This window comes from Lytechinus pictus, unplaced genomic scaffold (genome assembly GCF_037042905.1).
Source record: "Lytechinus pictus isolate F3 Inbred unplaced genomic scaffold, Lp3.0 scaffold_20, whole genome shotgun sequence".
NCBI classification, from domain to species: domain Eukaryota; kingdom Metazoa; phylum Echinodermata; class Echinoidea; order Temnopleuroida; family Toxopneustidae; genus Lytechinus; species Lytechinus pictus.
In genome coordinates this window covers 1,301,136-1,321,610 of record NW_026974141.1, presented here as the reverse complement: position 1 = coordinate 1,321,610, position 20,475 = coordinate 1,301,136, and the positions used below count along the sequence as shown (strand labels likewise).

General features: G+C 35.5%; 1 protein-coding gene across 2 annotated transcripts in view; it reads right to left on the bottom strand.

Moving 5' to 3' along the window:
- The window catches only part of LOC135157786 (actin-related protein 6-like), a 37,283-nt gene continuing 16,808 nt past the window's right edge, over window positions 1-20,475 (bottom strand). Inside the window, exons 6-10 of one of the 2 annotated variants that reach the window (XR_010296755.1) lie at window positions 16,180-16,294; window positions 14,324-14,447; window positions 12,121-12,259; window positions 1,578-1,961; window positions 1-1,382 (exon numbers count right to left, since the gene is read on the bottom strand). Coding sequence is in view for 1 of the 2 variants with exons in the window: in XM_064114674.1 (XP_063970744.1) it covers window positions 1,832-1,961; window positions 12,121-12,259; window positions 14,324-14,447; window positions 16,180-16,294 (508 nt within the window). In the remaining variant the exon portion in view is untranslated. Of the gene's footprint in view, window positions 1,962-12,120; window positions 12,260-14,323; window positions 14,448-16,179; window positions 16,295-20,475 lie in introns of both variants that reach the window. The other variant, XM_064114674.1, reaches the window with a different exon arrangement.

Below are 20,475 nucleotides of genomic sequence, written 5' to 3'. Positions count from 1 at the left end.
TATTTGTCAGTTTTTGTATTTATTACAAATTGTATTTACATAGAATACAGCTATACAGAGTACCGAAGTGTGACGTCATCAATTTTCCATTTATGCATGTCAGCGTTTTTGATAGACCATGATGCAAACCCCCACAACCCAAATTTGGTGGGAATCGGTCCATGGGTCCCCATGATATGACCTCATGAATACATAATTGTTGTCAGGAACCAAGCCATTAATACATTGACTTTAATGGGACTAATTATGTATTCATGAGGTCATTTCTAAGGCCCACATTAACAGATTACGTCCAAATTTGGGTGTGGGGGGGGGGGGGGTTGTTCATGCTCTATCAAAATATAATATCAAAAACACGGAAATACAAAAAAAAAGTTTATTGTGATGTCATCACTTCGGTACTCTATGCACATCTCCAAACAGAGCAATGTTATACAGAGCAATGTTTTTTCCCGGCTTTTTGCTGGGTGCCCCGCTTTTGCGGGGAAAAAAGGATAGAAATTAGAGAATTGTTGTGGACAAATATCACAATATAGAAAGGCATGTGGAAAGAAGAAAAGTGATGAAAGAGGGCAAATCACAATTAATACCGGTATCATACAAAAGGATCTGCTTAAATTGTTGTTATCTCATGCAAGATCCTGGTATTTGTGAGTGAACTCCTTTAAAAGTGGAAGTACACATATGCTTGTTCAAAGAATGAGAAATCTGAATGTATATAAATACAGAAATGCCTAAATGATTAACTTTGCAATCATACATAATTTGATTATTCAAGGAACCATAAGACAGCTGTTAAGTATTTTTTTAAAGAACCCCCCCCCCCCCACAAAACATTGAGTTGTGTTTGATTGCAAAGTTTATACAATTGGCTTTTTGATCTGGTGAAAACTTTTTAAGAATTCCTCCATCCACATCCTACATGATCCTGATACCTGTACATAGAGAAACCCGGGGGGGGGGGGGGGGGGGGGGGTGTTTCATAAAGCTGTTCGTACAATAAGTTACAAGCCACTTTGTGAATGACTGGCATCTTACAAAGAGTTACGATTGATCCAATCAATCTCAACTATCATAATCCATAATCCATATCGTAATTTTTTCAACAGGAAATTATCTCAATCTCCTTAGTTAGCAAACAGAATCACACTGAATCTTCAAGAGAATGATAAATGTATGAATGCACATCATATCTAGAATATATTTTGAACAAATTTGAATTTTAGTTGCTGACGTGCTGACCGTCCAAAGCTGTGGTTGATCGGATCAATCAGTAGTAAACTTTTTGCTCTTACACGTGGGTGCGTCGTGGTCTAGTGGTTCTGACTCTCGCCTTTGAAACAGAGGGTCGTGTGTTCGAATCGTAGCCATGGCGTATTTTCCTTCAGCAAGATATTTATCCACACTGTGCTGCACTCGACCCAGGTGAGGTGAATGGGTACCCGGCAGGAGTAATTCCTTGCATGCACTGAGCGCCGGTGATGGTAGCTCGAGCTAAAGCCGGGGTAATAATAGCAGCGCTTTGTATCCTCTGGCAAAAAGCGCTTTATAAATCCAACTATTATTATTATTATTACACTATATCAGTGAATGGACACAGTGGAAATAAATTGTCATGTCGATGCAGAAACGCCCTAAACACCACACTTTCGCGCATCACATGTGCGCAAAAATGCCCTTAGGAGTATGCATAAGGGCTTGGTGTAAGGGCGTTTCTGCACCGTTGGGGTGCGCGAACATGTTTTCCTTTTAATATGGCGTTTTATCACCAACACAAAGAAACAGTATGTTGGCATCTGAGTCCTTTTGCAACTACTGTAGCAAACTGGCATCATACATCAAATTTGTCAAAGCATATGTTTTGTCCTTCTTCATCGTACTGTTTCCTGGTGACGGTCAGTTTGGAGAATTCTTTGGACTCGGTCATCGTCTTGCCACCTTCCCAAGCATACGTCACAGGGCTGGAAAATGGGAAATGAAGGAAAAAAAAATTGGTTGAGGGAATCTTGAGATGAAGTTGGGGTTGGGGGGTGTTACACCCACAAATGTAATAATCGCCCACAAATGTAATAACGCCCACAAATGTAATAACACTTTACCCACAAATGTAATAACGCCCACAAATGTAATAACACTTTACCCACAAATGTAATAATTTCACCCACAAATGTAATAATGCACTTTACCCACAAATGTAATAATTTTTGATCGCCCACAAATGTAATAATGACTTTACCCACAAATGTAATAAATTTGAAGGGATTTTTGGCGAATCCGTTCTAAACTAAAATCCTATATAGACTAGACCCATTCTGGAAAAAAAGGCCTATATAAACTTTAAGAAGCATTTTGGGGTAAAAGTTGGAAACCGGACTATTTCACACAATTCAAATATGCTAAATCTAATAAGATCGGTTCCCAAGCCAATTTTTCATGTTTTGACCACCTAATTTGCATATACAAAATGGCTGCCAAATTGACAATTTATAATCTTATTTCTACAATATTCTTTTATAATATTCGCTTTCACCGATATGGATACTGCAAAATCCTGCATACTTAACATATACCATTTGGGAAAATTTGTTATTTCTGTTTGCGGCTAATAAATTATGCAAATGTATGCATATTTTGCAATATTATGCTATAATTTGATAATTTCAGCTCAAATGTTTATATTTTTGGTACAAATAGCATTTGCATCATAATTGTACGGCCCTTAGAATATATTATCTCAGTGAATAATAATGTATTTTATTGTTTTTTGAATTTCTTAAGTATTTCTTTGTATTTTGTACTTTTTGTTTTGTACAATGATGTTTTGTTATGGGATCTGTCAAATTATTGATTATCAATGGCAGAATATAATTAGCTTCAATGATTTAATTATGTAATCACTTTTTTATTCGCATATATCCATGGGCATAAACAGATGCACCCACTCCCACACCCACATCTGCATACAAAGGTAAACTCCTGCACGGAGGGCCTTCCCATTTAAAAGCACACTGGTGGAGATCCAACGAATTTCATGAACCTATGTGTATTCAAGCGAATGTCACTATTAATTGCTTATATTTTTATTATAAAATGGTATCTTGAATTATGATATCAATCCATTCATATTTACAATTTAGATGATGAATTATTAAATTTGAATCATAACAGTACTGTAATTCTCAACTCCTAATACTAGTCAATCAGTTGCATTTAATATCCTTTGGAGTAGTTATGTTCCCGACCAACAGAATCTGATCACACATACATATATATATATATTTAGTGTGTTTTTCTTCAGCAAAATGAAGTGAAAACCGTCTGCTGAAAATGAGATGTCCTGTGTTTTTCTCCATTACGCTCATCAAATTGTCCCAATATTGAACAAAAATTCTCAGAACTGAACCCACATATAATCCATCTAATTTCTCATTTTGCCTATCAATTAGACCGTTTTCCGTGTTTTAAAAGCCAGACTGTGATGTTCTAAAGTTCCACAACGAATAAGTCACTTCATATCCTTTAAATAACTTTTTTTTTTTTCATTGGACTTCATTAACGGATTACATGTGCATCTCCATAATATATCTTTTCCCATGCAGTACTGCACCTGTCCTATCAAGGATTGCCGCTTCATCCAACTTAGAGGCATCCAGCTTCCCCCAGCTTGATATACACCTTTACCTTCGGGGTGTTGAATGATCAATGTCAGTTATCATCGATTTGGTGCTCCATTGGATGGCTTGATTGATAGGGCAGCCTCATATTATAAAAGTCATCTCTAATTGTTGAAATCAAACCAATATAGTACAAGTATTCTGCGGAGGCAGTTCGTATCGAAGTCATCGTGTTTGTGTTCTTGAGATATGTCCGATTCTCATGTCACAGATCCATAGAGAAAACTTAAACTTTTGTCTTGAGAGAGAATCTGCTGTCTAACCAGATCTTGTTTCAGGTGTTAAAATGCTCGGAGTGCACCTTTTCATTACCGCAGTGAATTGTGTAATGTCTTCTAGGCCATTTATCGAACTTCTGATGTTCACACATCTTCATATCTTCATAAGATAGACTATTTCAAATTGATAACGAAGATATCTTTTAGAGGATGGTGGGTTTCTGGCATGTTTGACGTTCCTGTAGGTGATTATTAATCCACTTATTTTGATCGGTATTAAAACCAACAGCATCCAATAGCTTATACCCAGCTCTGACAGGCTGCATGCGAGTCTGAGATACCACCATCAAAGTCTAGGTCGAGAATTTCTTCGATTGTAGAGCCAGGATTTCTCTTTCTTTGAGGAAAGCAGTTGCCTAAGTTATGTTTGACTTGTCAACCGGTTTTGATACCAGTGAACATGTCATTCTTCTTGGGAGACTGACAGTCTGTTTTGGAATTGATGATTCTGCACTCCAATGGCAGGTTTCCTGTTACCTTGCCAACAGGGCTGTATGAAGCTGTATTCATCACTGGCATGCAGTCTCCTGTGACTACCCTTTGATATGGAGTTCATTGGGAGTCTGTCCTTGTCCCTTGTTCTTCAAACTGTACATCACTCCTCTTGGCTCTGTAATGTGGCAACATGGTCTTGGTATACACTTCTATGCTGATGACATCCAGCTGTATACCTCACTTTTGATCCAAAAGGTAAATATACAGAGGTTCGTGCAGCTGCTGTTGTTGGTGCTGCCATTGAGGATTCGATGTTGGATGAAGGTCAACTTCCTGGAGCCTAACAATAAAAAGCGAAGTATCTTGTTCTGTCATCTCCATATATGCGTAATTATTATGACTACAACTCCAGTCTTAATAGGTGAGGAAGCTATATATCTCCAGTATGCAAGGCTAGATCTCTTGGCGTAGTCTTTGATAGAACAATGAGCATGAAGAAACACACATCACATGTCTGCCAATCTGCACATTACCTGCTCCCCAGAATTGCTGAGATCAGACATTGTCTTACATGAGGTGGTGCAGAAAATATCGTCCATGACCGGATAACCTCTAGACTGGACTTCTGCAACTGTCTCCATGCTGGTTTACCTTCAACAGGCATCTCTAGCACTTTTTAACCATAGGACACACTGTGAAAATTGTTCTGCATTGGGCAGTGACTGGGCTGGATACCTTGTTTTGCCCATGTTTTAACCATGGAGCTAATCTGTGTTTAGCACCATGTTTTTATCATTTCCTCTTCTGTATTCAGTATCGTTCGTAAAAGAATCTTCCAAGGCAAGGATTGGATAAAAGCTGTGGTTTTCAGTTATCACTTTGATGGTTGACTTGGGGGAAAATGTATCGTTGCCAAATAAATAAATACATCGGTAATGACCAAAAAAACTAGTAAGTGATCCAGTAATACAGACCCTTTGCATTTATTACAAATTGTTCTTTGGTTAACTGCCATGATTGCAGTTCTGATGGAGCTGAATCAAAGATATAATTTTGCTACAAGGATAATAACAATGTACTGATACTTATATCCGATTATATCCGCTATAGGGGATCCACGCTCTACAAGCAATGCTTTTTAGTGGATCCCCTCATTTCCATACACGCTTAATACTATTTTATACCAGCTTTTATTATATAATTATGCTGAGGTAAAATTTATTTTGTACTCATACTTTGATTTGTATCTGTATTTGATTTATATTTGTCATGGAAATGAAAAAAAATAAACTTCTTGAAAATCCGATTGATAAACTACACTGCGTAAATCATACGTTTAATTCATTATTTGATCTGTTATAAAACATTTTAATATATCTATTTCAAGAAATTTAAGTTCAGCATGATTACAGGTTTTCCAACTTCTAAACTCTTTTTTTCTTACGGGTTCATTGAATTTGGTAATTGTCATGATTATAGGATCAGCATCAATGTTTTTATATTGTGCATGTCTACTATACCTTGCAAGTATATTACTTTCTATATACAGGTGTGGGTGTGGGAGCATGTGTGTGTATTTGTTCCTGAGTACAATTAACAGTTGTGGCAAAAGAAGTTTATCAAATGATTCAATCATTGAAGCTTAATATTTGTCTGCCATTGATATTAGTTTTTTAAAGATCTCATATCAAACATACACAAAGCAAATAGCAGAAAATACAAGAACACAAAAGAAATATCAAAGAACAATAAAATACATATAAAAATTGACTTGAGTATTATATTTAAGGGCCAAAAATTTATCATAATGATACAAATGCTATTTATACCCAAAATAATAAACATTTTAGGTGTAATTATCAAATTATAGCATAATATTGCAAAATATGCATAAATTTGCATAATAAATTAGCCGCAAACAGAAATAACAAATTTTCCCAAATGGTACATGTTAAGTATGCAGGATTTTGCAGTATCCATATCGGTGAAAGCGAATATTATAAAAGAATATTGTAGAAATAAGATTATAAATTGTCAATTTGGCAGCCATTTTGTTTATGCAAATTAGGTGGTCAAAACATGGAAAATTGGCTTGGGAACCGGTCTTATCAGATTCAGCACATTCAAATTAGGTGAAATTGACCGGTTCCCAACTTTTACCCCAAAATGCTCCTTGAATTCAAGTTCTCTCCATATTGGTCTTGTCTAATAGTAATGCGTTCATATAGCACAAAAGTGCAAAGTCTTTTTTCCAGACCCGGGTAATAAAACATTATAGTATAAGTCCAAAGTCTTTTTTCCAGACCCGGTTAATTCAAAAATTATGATATACGTCTAAAGTCTTTTTTCCAGACCCGGTTGTTTCAAAAATTATAATATACGTCCAAAGTCTTTTTTCCAGACCCGGTTAATTAAAAAATTATGATATACGTCCAAAGTCTTTATTCCAGACCCGGTTAATTAAAAAATGATAATATAAGTCCAAAGTCTTTTTTCCAGACCCGGTTGTTTCAAAAATTATAATGCAAGTCCAAAGTCTTTTTTCCAGACCCGGTTAATTAAAAAATTATAATATACGTCTAAAGTCTTTTTTCCAGACCCGGTTGTTTCAAAAATTATAATATACGTCCAAAGTCTTTTTTCCAGACCCGGTTAATTAAAAAATTATGATATACGTCCAAAGTCTTTATTCCAGACCCGGTTAATTAAAAAATGATAATGCAAGTCCAAAGTCTTTTTTTCAGACCCATTTGTTTCAAAAATTGTAATATAAGTCCAAAGTCTTTTTTCCAGACCCGGTTGTTTCAAAATTATAATATACGTCCAAAGTCTTTTTTCCAGACCCGGTTAATTCAAAAATGATAATGCAAGTCCAAAGTCTTTTTTCAGACCCAGTTGTTAAAAAAATTATAATATACGTCCAAAGTCTTTTTTCCAGACCCGGTTGTTTCAAAAGTTATTATATAAGTCCAAACTAAGATACAATAATGATATTCGAGTGGAATAAAAATGAGAATCGAGCTTAGTCTTTTCTCCAGACCCAGTTAATTAAAACTGGTGGAAAAGTAACAAAGACCCCAACTCTCTTATTAATGTTAAACAACATGGAAATATAGCGTAGTCTTTCATCCAGATCTTTCAAATAACAAATGAATAAAAATAATAATAAATTAGTAATAATAAAAAAGCAAACAAAGACCCACGATCCTATATATGTTGAATAACATGGAAATATAGCGTAGTCTTTCCTTAAGACCCAGACCTTTCAAATAACAAATGAATAATAATAATAATAAATTAGTAATAATAAAAAAGCAAACAAAGACCCACGATCCTATTTATGTTGAATGACATGGAAGTATAGCGTAGTCTTTCCTCAAGACCCAGATCTTTCAAATAACAAATGAATGATAATAATAATAATAAATTAGTAATAATAAATAAAGCCAACAAAGACCCACGATCCTATTTATGTTGAATAACATGGAAATATAGCGTAGTCTTTCCTCCAGACCCAGATCTTTCAAATAAGAAATGATGAATAATAATAATAAATTGGTAATAATAAAAAAGCAAACAAAGACCCAAGATCCTCTTTATGTTTAAAAACATGGAAATATAGCGTAGTCTTTCCTCCAGACCCAATTATTTCAAAATAACCAAAATCATTTAAAAAGAATAACAGAATCTAAGACCCAACTATCCTTCAAACTAAGAACCTTCAATAAATAAAAGCTTAGAGAGTTTTCTTTATTCCAGACCTTGTCATTTTCAAAAATAAGATAAATGAAATCCTCATAACTAAGACATATTCTTGTGCCTGTTCAACATGAATAAGATGATTGGGGGAGTATTTCATCAACATTAATGTCCGACAAGTTGTCAGATCTGACAACTGTCCTTGATGTTGATTGGCTTAGAAGCAGTGCTACCATGGTAAGTGTCGGATAAAACGTCAGACAACTCCTTTCATGAAATGCTCCCCGGGCTCTAAGTTTTGATGACAGGATGTTAGGCTGGAAGAGGGTAAAACAATTTTTGTTCTTTTTTTTTGATAAACTGGTCTGGTCAAATTAAGTATGCGTTATCACAAGGGTTTTATAGTTTGGAAGATGCTGGGGTCTAAGTTTTAAGATTAATGTTTCGCTTAATTTGTATTTTTAAGAGAACTGCGTGAGGTTTAAAGACAACACTCTAAACCCAAGCATTTTAAGTGGGTTTAATTTTGAAGATTGGTCTTAGCTGTGATTTCTTTCAATATTTGTTTATCTTTTAAATTACCGGGTCTAGACGAAAGACTAAGCATAATACTCGTGTTATTCCACAAGAATAAGAATATGACAAAGTCTTTTGTTTTTAAGATTGTTAAAATCATTTTTAAATTACTGGGTCTCGAATAAAGACAACGCTCTTAACATGTGCTTTTCTATATGCATGGTCTTAATTTGGAGGATTGTTGGTTCTCAGATTCGTTGTTGGGGGTTGGGTTTTATTGATTTTTTTTATTCTTGAAATAATTGTGTCTGGAGGAAAGTCGATCTTCGACAGTCGGTCTTCATGTTATTCCACAGTAATTAGATTATTGGGTATTCGTTTTAGAATATTTGTAAAAACTATTTTTTTTTAAATAATAACCAAGTCTGGAGAAAGGATCTCAGGGGGGACAGGGGGACGTATGTGTCCCCCTACTATTCAAAATAGTAGGGGGGACACACTATCAAATGTCCCCCCTACTATTTCTTGTCTTTTATGATGGTAAGAAATTCATCATTCAAAATCGAAATAATTTGTATTTTATAAATGTATTTTAGGACGAGATGACGTTACTTTCGGGTGATAACCTTTTTTTTGCTTGTCAAATTTTCCAGACCCTTGTCCCCCTACCTTTTGGGAGAGATTTCCGCCCCTGGTCGTAGTATTATTAAAAATAAATGGGTGTGGGATAAAGACATATTTTTTACTGGGTGAAACTTTGGAAAATTGGTCTTAGATTTAAATTCTTTTATTAATTTTTTGAATAGCCAGGTTTGGAGGAAAGAGTACGCTTGATTCTCAATTTACCCTTAGAGTATATATTCACAATATACGCCGTATACATTGTAAGTTAAAACAACAACAAAGACCTTAATTCCACTAGTTTTGATTAACTGGGTCTGGAAAAAAGACTTAGCTCGATTCTCATTTTTATTCCACTGGAATATCATTATCGTATCTTAGTATGGACTTATATTAAAATTTTTGAAATAAACAGGTCTGAAAAAAGACTTTGGACTTATATTAAAATATTTTTAACATCCGGGTCTGGAAAAAAGACTTTGGACTTATATTGTGATTTTGATTTTTTAAACAACTGGGTCTGGAAAAAGACTTTGGACATATATTATAGTTTTTGAAACAACCGGGTCTGGAAAAAGACTTTGGACTTATACTATAATTTTTTAAACAACCGGGTCTGAAAAAAAGACTTTGGACTTATATTATAATTTTTGAAACAACCGGGTCTGGAAAAAAGACTTTGGACTTATATTATTAATTTTGAAACAACCGGGTCTGGAAAAAAGACTTTGGACATGTAATATAATTTTTGAAACAACCGGGTCTGGAAAAAGACTTTGGACTTATATTATAATTTTTGAAACAACCGGGTCTGAAAAAAGACTTTGGACGTATATTATAATTTTGAAACAACCGGGTCTGAAAAAAGACTTTGGACTTGTACTATGATGTTTTATTAACCGGGTCTGGAAAAAAGACTGCACTTTTGTGCTTTATGAACGCATTACTATAGGATTTTAGTTTAGAACGGATTCGCCAAAAATCCCTTCAAATTTATTACATTTGTGGGTAAAGTCATTATTACATTTGTGGGCGATCAAAAATTATTGCATTTGTGGGTAAAGTGCATTATTACATTTGTGGGTGAAATTATTACATTTGTGGGCGTTATTACATTTGTGGGCGTTATTACATTTGTGGGTGCAACAGGGGGGGGGGGGTAAATGACTCAAGATAGAGTTTGATTTATTTCGGTTTTGAAAACCACTTTCGGGTGATCAAATGGAAGCGCTAGCAAAGCGATCTTCCAAACAGGTTTCCTGAACCGGTTTCTAGTAAACCAGTTTTAGAAAGTATAATGAGAACAGTGTCTTAGAGCCTTTATATGCCCAAAGCACTCCTGCTCAGCTCAATAGAAAAAAATGTATTGATTGTGTAACTCTTTTTTTTCCTTCTTACATCAATCCATAGCATTGGCATTTGAAAAAAAAAAATTGCATACATGTACACATCATGTTTAACAAAAACAAAGATAAATTTTCAAAATGAAAGCCAAAAAATTTCTTGTTTTTTTGTATAAGGGCATCCTTAATTTCTAATCTGAATTTTAATTCCTTCAAAATGGTAAACCATATCGTTTTCCTCTTACTTCCAAAAGTTTCTTAAAATTGTATTTATAATAAAGAATCCAGAGAGCAATAGTAAGGATATCATCAATCTTCATTTCTTTTTGTAACTATTCAACAAAATATCACTATCAAAACAAATGAATAAATTGTGAAAAACCAGCCTATACCAACTACAGTTCAATATTAAAAAGCATGACTGTGTTAATCGGTGACATGACATTTGTTCCTGCGACAATTGCTCCAGGCTTAATTTAATCTAAAATATAGGGTTAGGGTTGCAAAGAATTTTATGTTAGGTGTAGGGTTAGGGTAGGGTATTAGTGTTCTCCCCAAGGGCTTACCTTTAGAATCCAATGTCATGAATCGATTACAGGGTCTACATGATATAATATCTTGTGTGCGTGTGTTCTAACACTACACTGAGAATCATTGCTCTCATATATAATAATAGTCAGTTCTTGTATAGCGCATAACACATTATAAATAACGTCTCTATGCGCTTCCAAAGGACTTGGATATTATTACCCTGGCTGTAGCCCCGCAGCCTTTTACAGCGCGGTGGCATTTCAAGGAATTTATTCCTGCCAGGTACCCATTTACCTCACCTGGGTCGAGTGCAGCACAATATGGATAAATTTCTTGCTGAAGGAAACTACGCCATGGCTGGGATTTGAACCAACAACCCTCTGTTTAAAAGTTCGGAGACTAATCCACTGGGCCACAATGCTCCACTTATATCAATTATGACATTGGATTGTAAAGTTACTCCAATCCAAGGTTGAAGTTGGTCATTCGATTTAGTGTGTGGAATTTATAGCGGAGCAATTGTCTCTAAAGCAATAGACCAGTTCGTAGTTACTTCATGGACAATTTTGGTCAAATGACCTTTCATTTCTTTCATTATGATAGGCAGATTTCAAAGAAGATATTACGTAAGAATGCCTTACATAGCAGGATGAAGAAATTGAATAGACCAGGTGACTAGAATAGCACACCAATGAAGACTTTATGAAGGTATTTGTTGCATTCCTACTTTGAATGCATACCATAGCATTTTGCACAATGTACTTGGCAAACTGTGAAATACCGGTCGTTCGTGGACGCATTGTTGTTGTTTTTTTATGTAAATGAAAGACACAATTCAAAAGAATATATGAATAATCAAGGCATCAAAGTTGGTGCTTATCTCATTGAATTTTAAACCACCATGTCACTTTAGTACAAATGACCTTCCTCTGATCATGCGCGGAATCTTTTGTTCATGCGCAGAAAGGAACTACGAACTGGCTTATTGTCATGGAACCAATAAATCTTGATCGAGGAACATACTTTTGTGGGAGCGTGACCTGGACACCATACTCAACAGGTGCGAGAGATCTCACATCCTTCTCAACCCTCTCCTTGAATCCTGGAAAGGAGCAGTTTCCTCCGGTCAAGACGATGTTCCGGTAAAGATGAGGATGCATTTCTGGGTCAAAAATAACATAAAGATAATGATAAATAATAATAAAGTACTTTCATAAAGTGCAGAGGCTATTCATCAATAATGTATATATTCTACTGCACCTTATAAGAGCTCCATGGTCCTTAAAGGGGATTCCAGCCTTGGCCATAAAATGTTGTGTTGGGAAGGAGAAAAATAAATTAAACAGAATGGTGAAAGTTTGAAAGAAATCGGACAAGCAATAAGAAAGTTATAGCTGTTTTAAAATTGAGATCACTAATACTATGTAGATTTCAAATTGGCAACTGGGGAAGTAAATTATGACAAGGGGCAAGGACAACTTTCCCATAGGCCATGTACTTTATTATCAGGGATTTGTGGTTTTCTCCTAAGTACCCATTCCCCTGGGGCAGTAATCTAAACATAACCCAGGTAGTATATTGTTTTATGTCCTCATGAAAGAAAAATATAATTTGAAATAAAACTTTTAGGAAAAATGACATTTTAGCCATAATATGTACAGGAGTACATGAAAGAGTAGTCCTTGCCTTACATCACTATGACATCCCATATGCGGCCAATTTGAAGTCTCCATGGGTATAGTGATTACCAATATTTACAACTTTTAAAAATTCATAACTTTCTTGTTGTTTGTCCAATATTGTTCAAACTTTCACCTATCAACTTGTCCGATTTTTCTTTTCCTTATAAAAACAAGTTTTCATTTGGGTTGGATTCCCCTTTAAACATAAAGCTTGGTGATCGAAGGTGGAGCTGATTGAACGTACACATTAATCAATGCAATCAATCGTAGAAATCAGCTCCATGATCGATTGCTAAGCCTTATGATACCGGATGGGGGGGGGAGGTGTTTCATAAAGCTGTTTGTAAGTTAAGAGCGAGTTTAAGAACGACTGGTGAACCTTTCTTACATGCTAAATATTCACCAATGAACATTTAATGGTGAATATCATTTACCACAAGGATCACCAGTCGTTTTAAGAGTCACTCTTAACTTACAAACAGCTTTTTGAAACAGCCCCCTGATGTACTTGTTATTAAGTGAATTGATGTATTATAAATTTTGTTTTGAAATTGTTCACTGATGGTGCTTCACTGATTTCCATATGTACGTTAACAGCTCTGGGGGGCTACACAGGCAAAAAAAAAATGATCACCTACTTTCTGAAGTACATGTATTACCTTTATTTTGAAATATATGATCAGGCGCCTGTTGCAGAAAGAGTTGCATTTAAACGCAAGTCAAAATATCAAGGGCAAGTCCCGAATACGGGTGCTTCATTGGCTGAAAATCAAGTTGAGCAAGATTTTTTGAATTACTTTTGATTGCAATTCTTTCTACAACGGGCCCCTGGAGAAGAATCATATAACTTGTGAAAGGCATTTACAAATCATATAAAAATTATTGAATGCAGATTCAATTTTATTTCAGGCTTATCATAAAGAAAAAAAAACAAAAGGCAATAACTCAACCTAATGTCATGTAGTGGTTGTATAAATCACTACATACATATAGTCTAGACAGCATAATTTCCATACCCCCTTCTCAGAACCATCCCTTGATGTCATACCCCCTTCTAAGAACCCTTATTAATTATTTAATCCAAGCTAATAAAAACCCTTTATTGTTAATAGTTTCAAAAAACCCTTATCAGAGAAGAACTGTCTTCCCCTTCCCAATAACTAAACCCCCTTTTGTCCTATACCCAAACCCTTGGATTATAATTTGTGTTGAAGCTTGATTATATATTGGGTGCATCCAAGGGTTGAGGGTAAGGCAAGCTGAGATCATCACAGAGTTAAGATCTACATTATGATATTCTTTACAACTCTATCTAGATATGTTACTGCTGAAAATTGATTATTAATAAAGTTTCTTGATTGTATTGTACATGGAACATTCCTGCGTCATCATTGATGCTACCAATCTGAATAGAACGATCCCAACACAACACTAAAGAAGCCCCATTTATCTTTAAAAAAAAAAATACCCCAGGGTACATTGTGAAAAACCATAGTTTGCAATAAATGAAAAAGTAAGACAGTAAAACTAGGTCACCCTTTTACCTTTTGGTGTAGCATTGATGGAATGGACAATTGATTCGCTGATTCCCTTTTCTTGTATACTGATGTCTGATGGATGGAAGAGTATTTCAGGAACAGCGAAACGCTCATTGTTCATGCGTACAGTCTGTAGGAAAAAAATTAATGTACTAGTAGGCTGGAGTGAATAACTGTATTTCAAATTTTTATTATCTTTATCTTATGTATTTGTTTAGTTTTCGTTTGCTAAAATATATACCACATCCAGGGTGCTACATAAGCACTTGCCCGATTGCCTGGGGCAAGTAAAAGTTAGAGTTGGGCAAGTGTTTTGAAGTAAAGACCAAAACTACTTGCCCGAATTGGGCAAGCAAAATTCTCACAGTAGAATGACCAAAATTAGGGTCAATATGATATGATATTGACCCTAATTTTGGTCATGGCAGACAAGATAAAATCATTGCTAGAGGGTATTCATTTGTCTCGCAATCTACTATGGTCAACAAGGAAATTCGTGATCACTCTCGCAAAAAGTGTTCACTGGCTTTCTAGGAAATTCGTGATCACTCTCGCAAAAAGTGTTCACTAGCTTACAAGTTCACGAGCTTTCGAGTGTCGCTGCAACTCTTTATCAAAAAGAGAGAAAAAGTCACTTGATAAAGAGTTGCAGCGGCACTCGAAAGCTCGTGAACTTGTAAGCTAGTGAACACTTTTTGCGAGAGTGATCACGAATTTCCTAGAAAGCCAGTGAACACTTTTTGCGAGAGTGATCACGAATTTCCTTGTTGACCATAGTAGATTGCGAGACAAATGAATACCCTCTAGCGATTATTTCATTCCGCAATATTATAATGAACCTATTTAGTAAGATAAAATCACTTTGGAAAAAGAAACGCAATAACAAGGTAGAAGGGTTCATTTCAAAAAGAGAGAAAAAGGTAAATGGTTCAAATAACCGCATAACTATCCATTGAAGAGGTAAAAAAAATTTCAAGGATTTTTTCGGGCAAGTGAAATAGATTTTGGGGCAAGTATATTCCAACTATTTAAAATTTTACTTGCCCGACTGGGCAAGTGCTTTGAAAAAGTTATGTAGCACCCTGACCACATCACCAGTGATTGCAAATTTTCCTTCTTTGGTGTTGAAATAATCAAACAATACAATATGCACGATCGAGAAGCATGATTAATTCTTTTGGAGTGAACACCATTAGTATCAAGATTTGGCATTCCTCATAACAGGCATTGGAAGAATAACTTCCAAAGTAGAGTGCATTGACAGTTACCACAAACACAACAACAACAAAAACAACAAATCATTAAACTTGAATGATATTATCACCTGAATGATAATACAGTCTGACCTCTCTTATCTGGCCTCCCCTTATCCCGTTCTCTCTATTATCCGGACACACACTTGCTGAGATTTTTTTTTTCAATCTAACTTGGTACATGGGGAAGTGAGTACTGTCTGTGTAACATACGCCCACTACATGTACATGTAGCTATTGGGGAGGCAGCTGCGTGTATTTATTATTGGGTCTCCCAGATCCGGATAAATCCCTAATCTGGATTGGTGCTGGTCCCAACGTGTCCGGATAAGAGAGGTCTGACTGTAAATCCAAAAACACTAATCAATACATTCATAGTGTAATAACTATGTAAGCAAGTAGCAAAACAAGTACTTAACACTCAAAACATTTCATTTTCCCTAAAATTGTAGGCTAATCTAGTCTCTGTATTTTTATTATGTATTAGATAGAATGGATACTTCAAGACTAGCTCTTTATAGTCAGTGAGAGACCACACACAGTATAGGCGAGTTTGCTCTTGCCCTAAAGCAGAAACAAAAAATGGAGAAGAAAAAATGGAGACTATACCTGCTCATTGGGGTTCTGCTTTCCAAACGCTTCTTCTTTGACAAAGCCCCTTTTGACGGAGTGAAAATCAGGAAGGACATAATCCCGGCAAACCGTATTTTCTGCTCCTTTCAATCTGAGAACAACACAAATTTGTAACAATTAAAGGGGAAATTCACCCTGAAGAAAAGTTTGTTGTATTTATAAATAGCAGAAAAATTAATAACAACAAGTGGAATGCCTCTGGCCGTCTCACCTGCATCACGCGATTCAATATAGCAGCAGTGCTGATTTTGAAAACTACTATAACTCGCACAAGATGTTCAGTGATACTTGGTTACTCTTATTTCCACGTTTTATGAACTAGACCAATACACTTATAGAGATATGATGGCAATTCAACAAATACCCCCAACGTGGCCAAAGTTCTTTGACCTTACATGACCTTTGACCTTGATCATGTGACCTGAAACTCGCACAGGATGTTCAGTGATACTCGATTACTATTATGTCCAAGTTTTATGAACTAGACCAACACACTTTCAAATTTATGGCTGTAATTCAACAAATACCCCAATTTGGCCAAAGTTCATTGACCCTAAATGACCTTTGACCTTGATCATGTGACCTGAAACTTGCACAGGATGTTCAGTAATACTTGATTACTATTATGTCCAAGTTTCATGAATCAGATCCATAAACATTCAAAGTTATGATGGTAATTCAACAGATACCCCCAATTCGGCCAAAGTTCATTGACCCTAAATGACCTTTGACCTTGGTCATGTGATGTGAAACTCAAGCAGGATGTTCAGTGATACTTGATTAACTTTATGTATAAGTTTCATGAACTAGGTCCATATATTTTCTAAGTTATGATGACATTTCAAAAACTTAACCTTAGGTTAAGATTTTGATGTTGATTCCCCCAACATGGTCTAAGTTCATTGACCCTAAATGACCTTTGACCTTGGTCATGTGACATGAAACTCAGGCAGGATGTTCAGTAATACTTGATTAACCTTATGGCCAAGTTTCATGAACTAGGTCCATATACTTTCTAAGTTATGCTGTCATTTCAAAAACTTAACCTCAGGTTAAGATTTGGTGTTGACGCCGCCGCCGCCGCCGTCGGAAAAGCGGCGCCTATAGTCTCACTCTGCTATGCAGGTGAGACAAAAATTGGTGAAGATTTGAGGAAAATCCGTTAAGGATCAAGAAAGTTGTTAGAATTTCGAGTTTAGGATTTATGATGTAATAAACGAGCAGGTGCCCAATATGTTATGTAATATAAAATGCATGAATTTCACTTTTTTATGGTTCCTGATGACTTTTTTTCCTCAAAATGCATAGAACAGCAACAGAAATTACTCCAAAATTTCAACAAAATACAAATATTTACTAGCCACAAAACGTGATCTCACTTCGCTATAATCATCACAATCCAAACATTGTGACTGCACTCAACTCCATTTGATCGTATATAGAAAATATTCACAAGCGCAAGCTCAAATTTAGTGAAGTACCAACGTAGAAGGCAGCACACGTTTGAAGATGTAGGCCTACAGCATGATATCAAAATGGCGGATAGGCGAAAGATGTAGACAGCCCAGAACGATGTCAAAAATGCCCCCAAATTATCAATAAAACTTCATCCAACCCTAAAATAATGCTAATAACGTGAAAGGTGAGGATGTATTTATGCTAAATATGTTTGTTAAAAGATGTTATGTAATCGTTTACATCCTATGAACGCGGATTTTAAAGCATTCTTGGTACATGTACAGTGGCAGATACAAATTTTGACCAACGCGAGTATTGTGTTATCGCTATAATGCATAAAAAATGCGTATTAATTATGTACTTTTGTCGATGAGATATTTTTAGCGATATACAGTGCCGGCCGCAGGAAACGTCACGCCCGAGCACGCAAACACCCTAGGGGGCTTTTGCGTCTAACCGAGGGTATTCAAGGGGAGCCCCCTAGGGTGTTTAGCCGCGCCCGCAGTTTCCTGCGTGCTATATAATATTGGCCGTGCCCGCACTTATCCTCGGGTACCCTAGGTTACGTACATTGCATTATGTTTACATGTGCATGTACTTTGGTTATGTTGTGATAGACCATTATATTTTTAAACTAGCGTGATCAGAATCTATTCTAGATTTTTTTTTTTAGATGTTATTTGTTTTCTTTTCTTTCATTTTTTCATTTCTGTTTTCCCTTATTCCCTCTTTCCTTTCTTCCTTCCTTCATGTTTTCTTCTGTCTTTGTTTCTTTCAAATAATGAAGGAATTCTTTTTCTTTCTTTCTTTCTCTTTTCCTCCATTTTTCTTACTTTTCTCTTTTCTCTCCTTATGTTTTTTCTTTCACACATTTATTCATCTTCCCTTCCTTTATTTTAATTCTTTCTTTCTTTATTCATTTCAAGTAATGACGGAAACTGTTATCTGTCTTTTATTCTTTCTTTCATCCTTTTATTCAAACTTTTTTCCTTTTAATTTTTCCTTATTTTTTTCTTTCCTCATTTTTTTTTCTCTTTTGTTTCTTCCGCTCACCCTCCCTTCCCCTTTCTTAATATATTTTGTTAACAAGTCTAACATTGTGTAGCCTTTTTGTTGATTTTTTGGCCTGGCTCGGTCGATCCGATGGTACATAGTGCTTTGTCGATTGTCCCGTATTTAATTTTGTGAAATCTGGTCACCCTTGCTGGAACATCGAATTTATTGTTTTTCATTTACCGCAATGAATCTAATCAATTAATCTAATTTGATGCATTTGGTAAACTTATTTTCCTTACGCCTTACGTGGGAGGCATACATGTATCATACAAACTTGTTTAAAAAAATAGGACACAATTGTGATTTAATGTCATGGAGATCAATTCTTTATCTTTTGTGATAATTTTGTTTTCTCTCCATACGTACCCATTCCTCTCCCTTCAGCGTGAACTTTACACCTAATCCCATCTCCTTATTATGAACAGTGTAAGAACTAGAAAACATTTGAAACATTCTTCCTTGAGTTTTAACGGGGTGCACAGGGTGGAATCAGGAAAGAAGAAAGAAAGGCATATCAACAACAAAAAATAATTAAAATAGACAAAAGACATTAATAAGCAGACTTGATTTTTTTTTGTAAATCAAAATTGACAAGTTATTAACAGAGTGAATGTTAACAAACATTAATGACAAACTTAAAATAAAACAGAATTATGAATATCAAGGGCATTTGCGAATTCTCATTATGTTAAAACAAACGTGCGGTCAATATTGGGATCGTCAATTCGTTGACATGGTTGATAAAACCCTAATAAAGGGAATGAAAGGTACGTGAAAACGAATACTAGTATGACCAAGATCATACAAAGTAGACGTGCAAAAAGCGAACACCAGCAAAACTGGTTGTGCTCATCGATTTGTTATTTGGGTCTTTTGTTATTGTCAACAGTCTGGTAGAGTCTTGCTCCCCGCCCACACCTTTGATCTCTTTTGATCACATCCGCTTCCCAATTTATGACAGGATGTTCATAGAAATGGGGGGGGGGGGGATTAATTTGTTGATGCGTTAACAACAATAAATGAGGATGTTCTTTTCATTTCGGTTCAAATCGGGTCTCTAAAACCCTCACCCTATAAAAAGTATACATTTACCTAAATGTAACAGACGGAACAGATTTATCTTTTTGCTAAAACATCTGATTACATTACCTGCACTCTATTGCGGTTTTTAAGTTACATTGGTAGATATTCGAATTGGGAAGAGATGAAAGTGGTGGAAATAATAAATGAGAAGAAGGAAGAAATATACTTTGTTATATGAATTGGAATGATAAAACCAAGTCACAACTTGGTATAATACAGAATTCAGTGTTATATGGCAGCTAAAAATAATAATACATGGCATTTGTAAAGCGCACTTTCCATCTTGATTGGATGCTCAATGCGCTTCAGAGCAAAGCAACAAAAGCTATTTACATAATGTAACTATTTAAAAAATTTCTAGCGCATTTAGCTTCAATGTTTAAACACATACCCTAGTAAAAGTATGTTTTCGAAAGCTACTATGACGTAGTGTGTGGAATGGGTACTTAACGAGTTAATTATCACTTGCCGACAAAGCAAGAATGGAGCAGCTATACAAACCATTCTTTTCTTTTGTTACGAGTTTTGGTGGGTGCTCACGCAAACGCTAACTATCAAACCTAACAATTCTTTTGGGGGAACAAAGGAGTCAGTCAAGCCAAGTTAAAGAATGAAAGCCCCGTCCCGGTTCACCTTTATATAGTCGAAAATCCTTTTAATCATCACGCGTGAGCA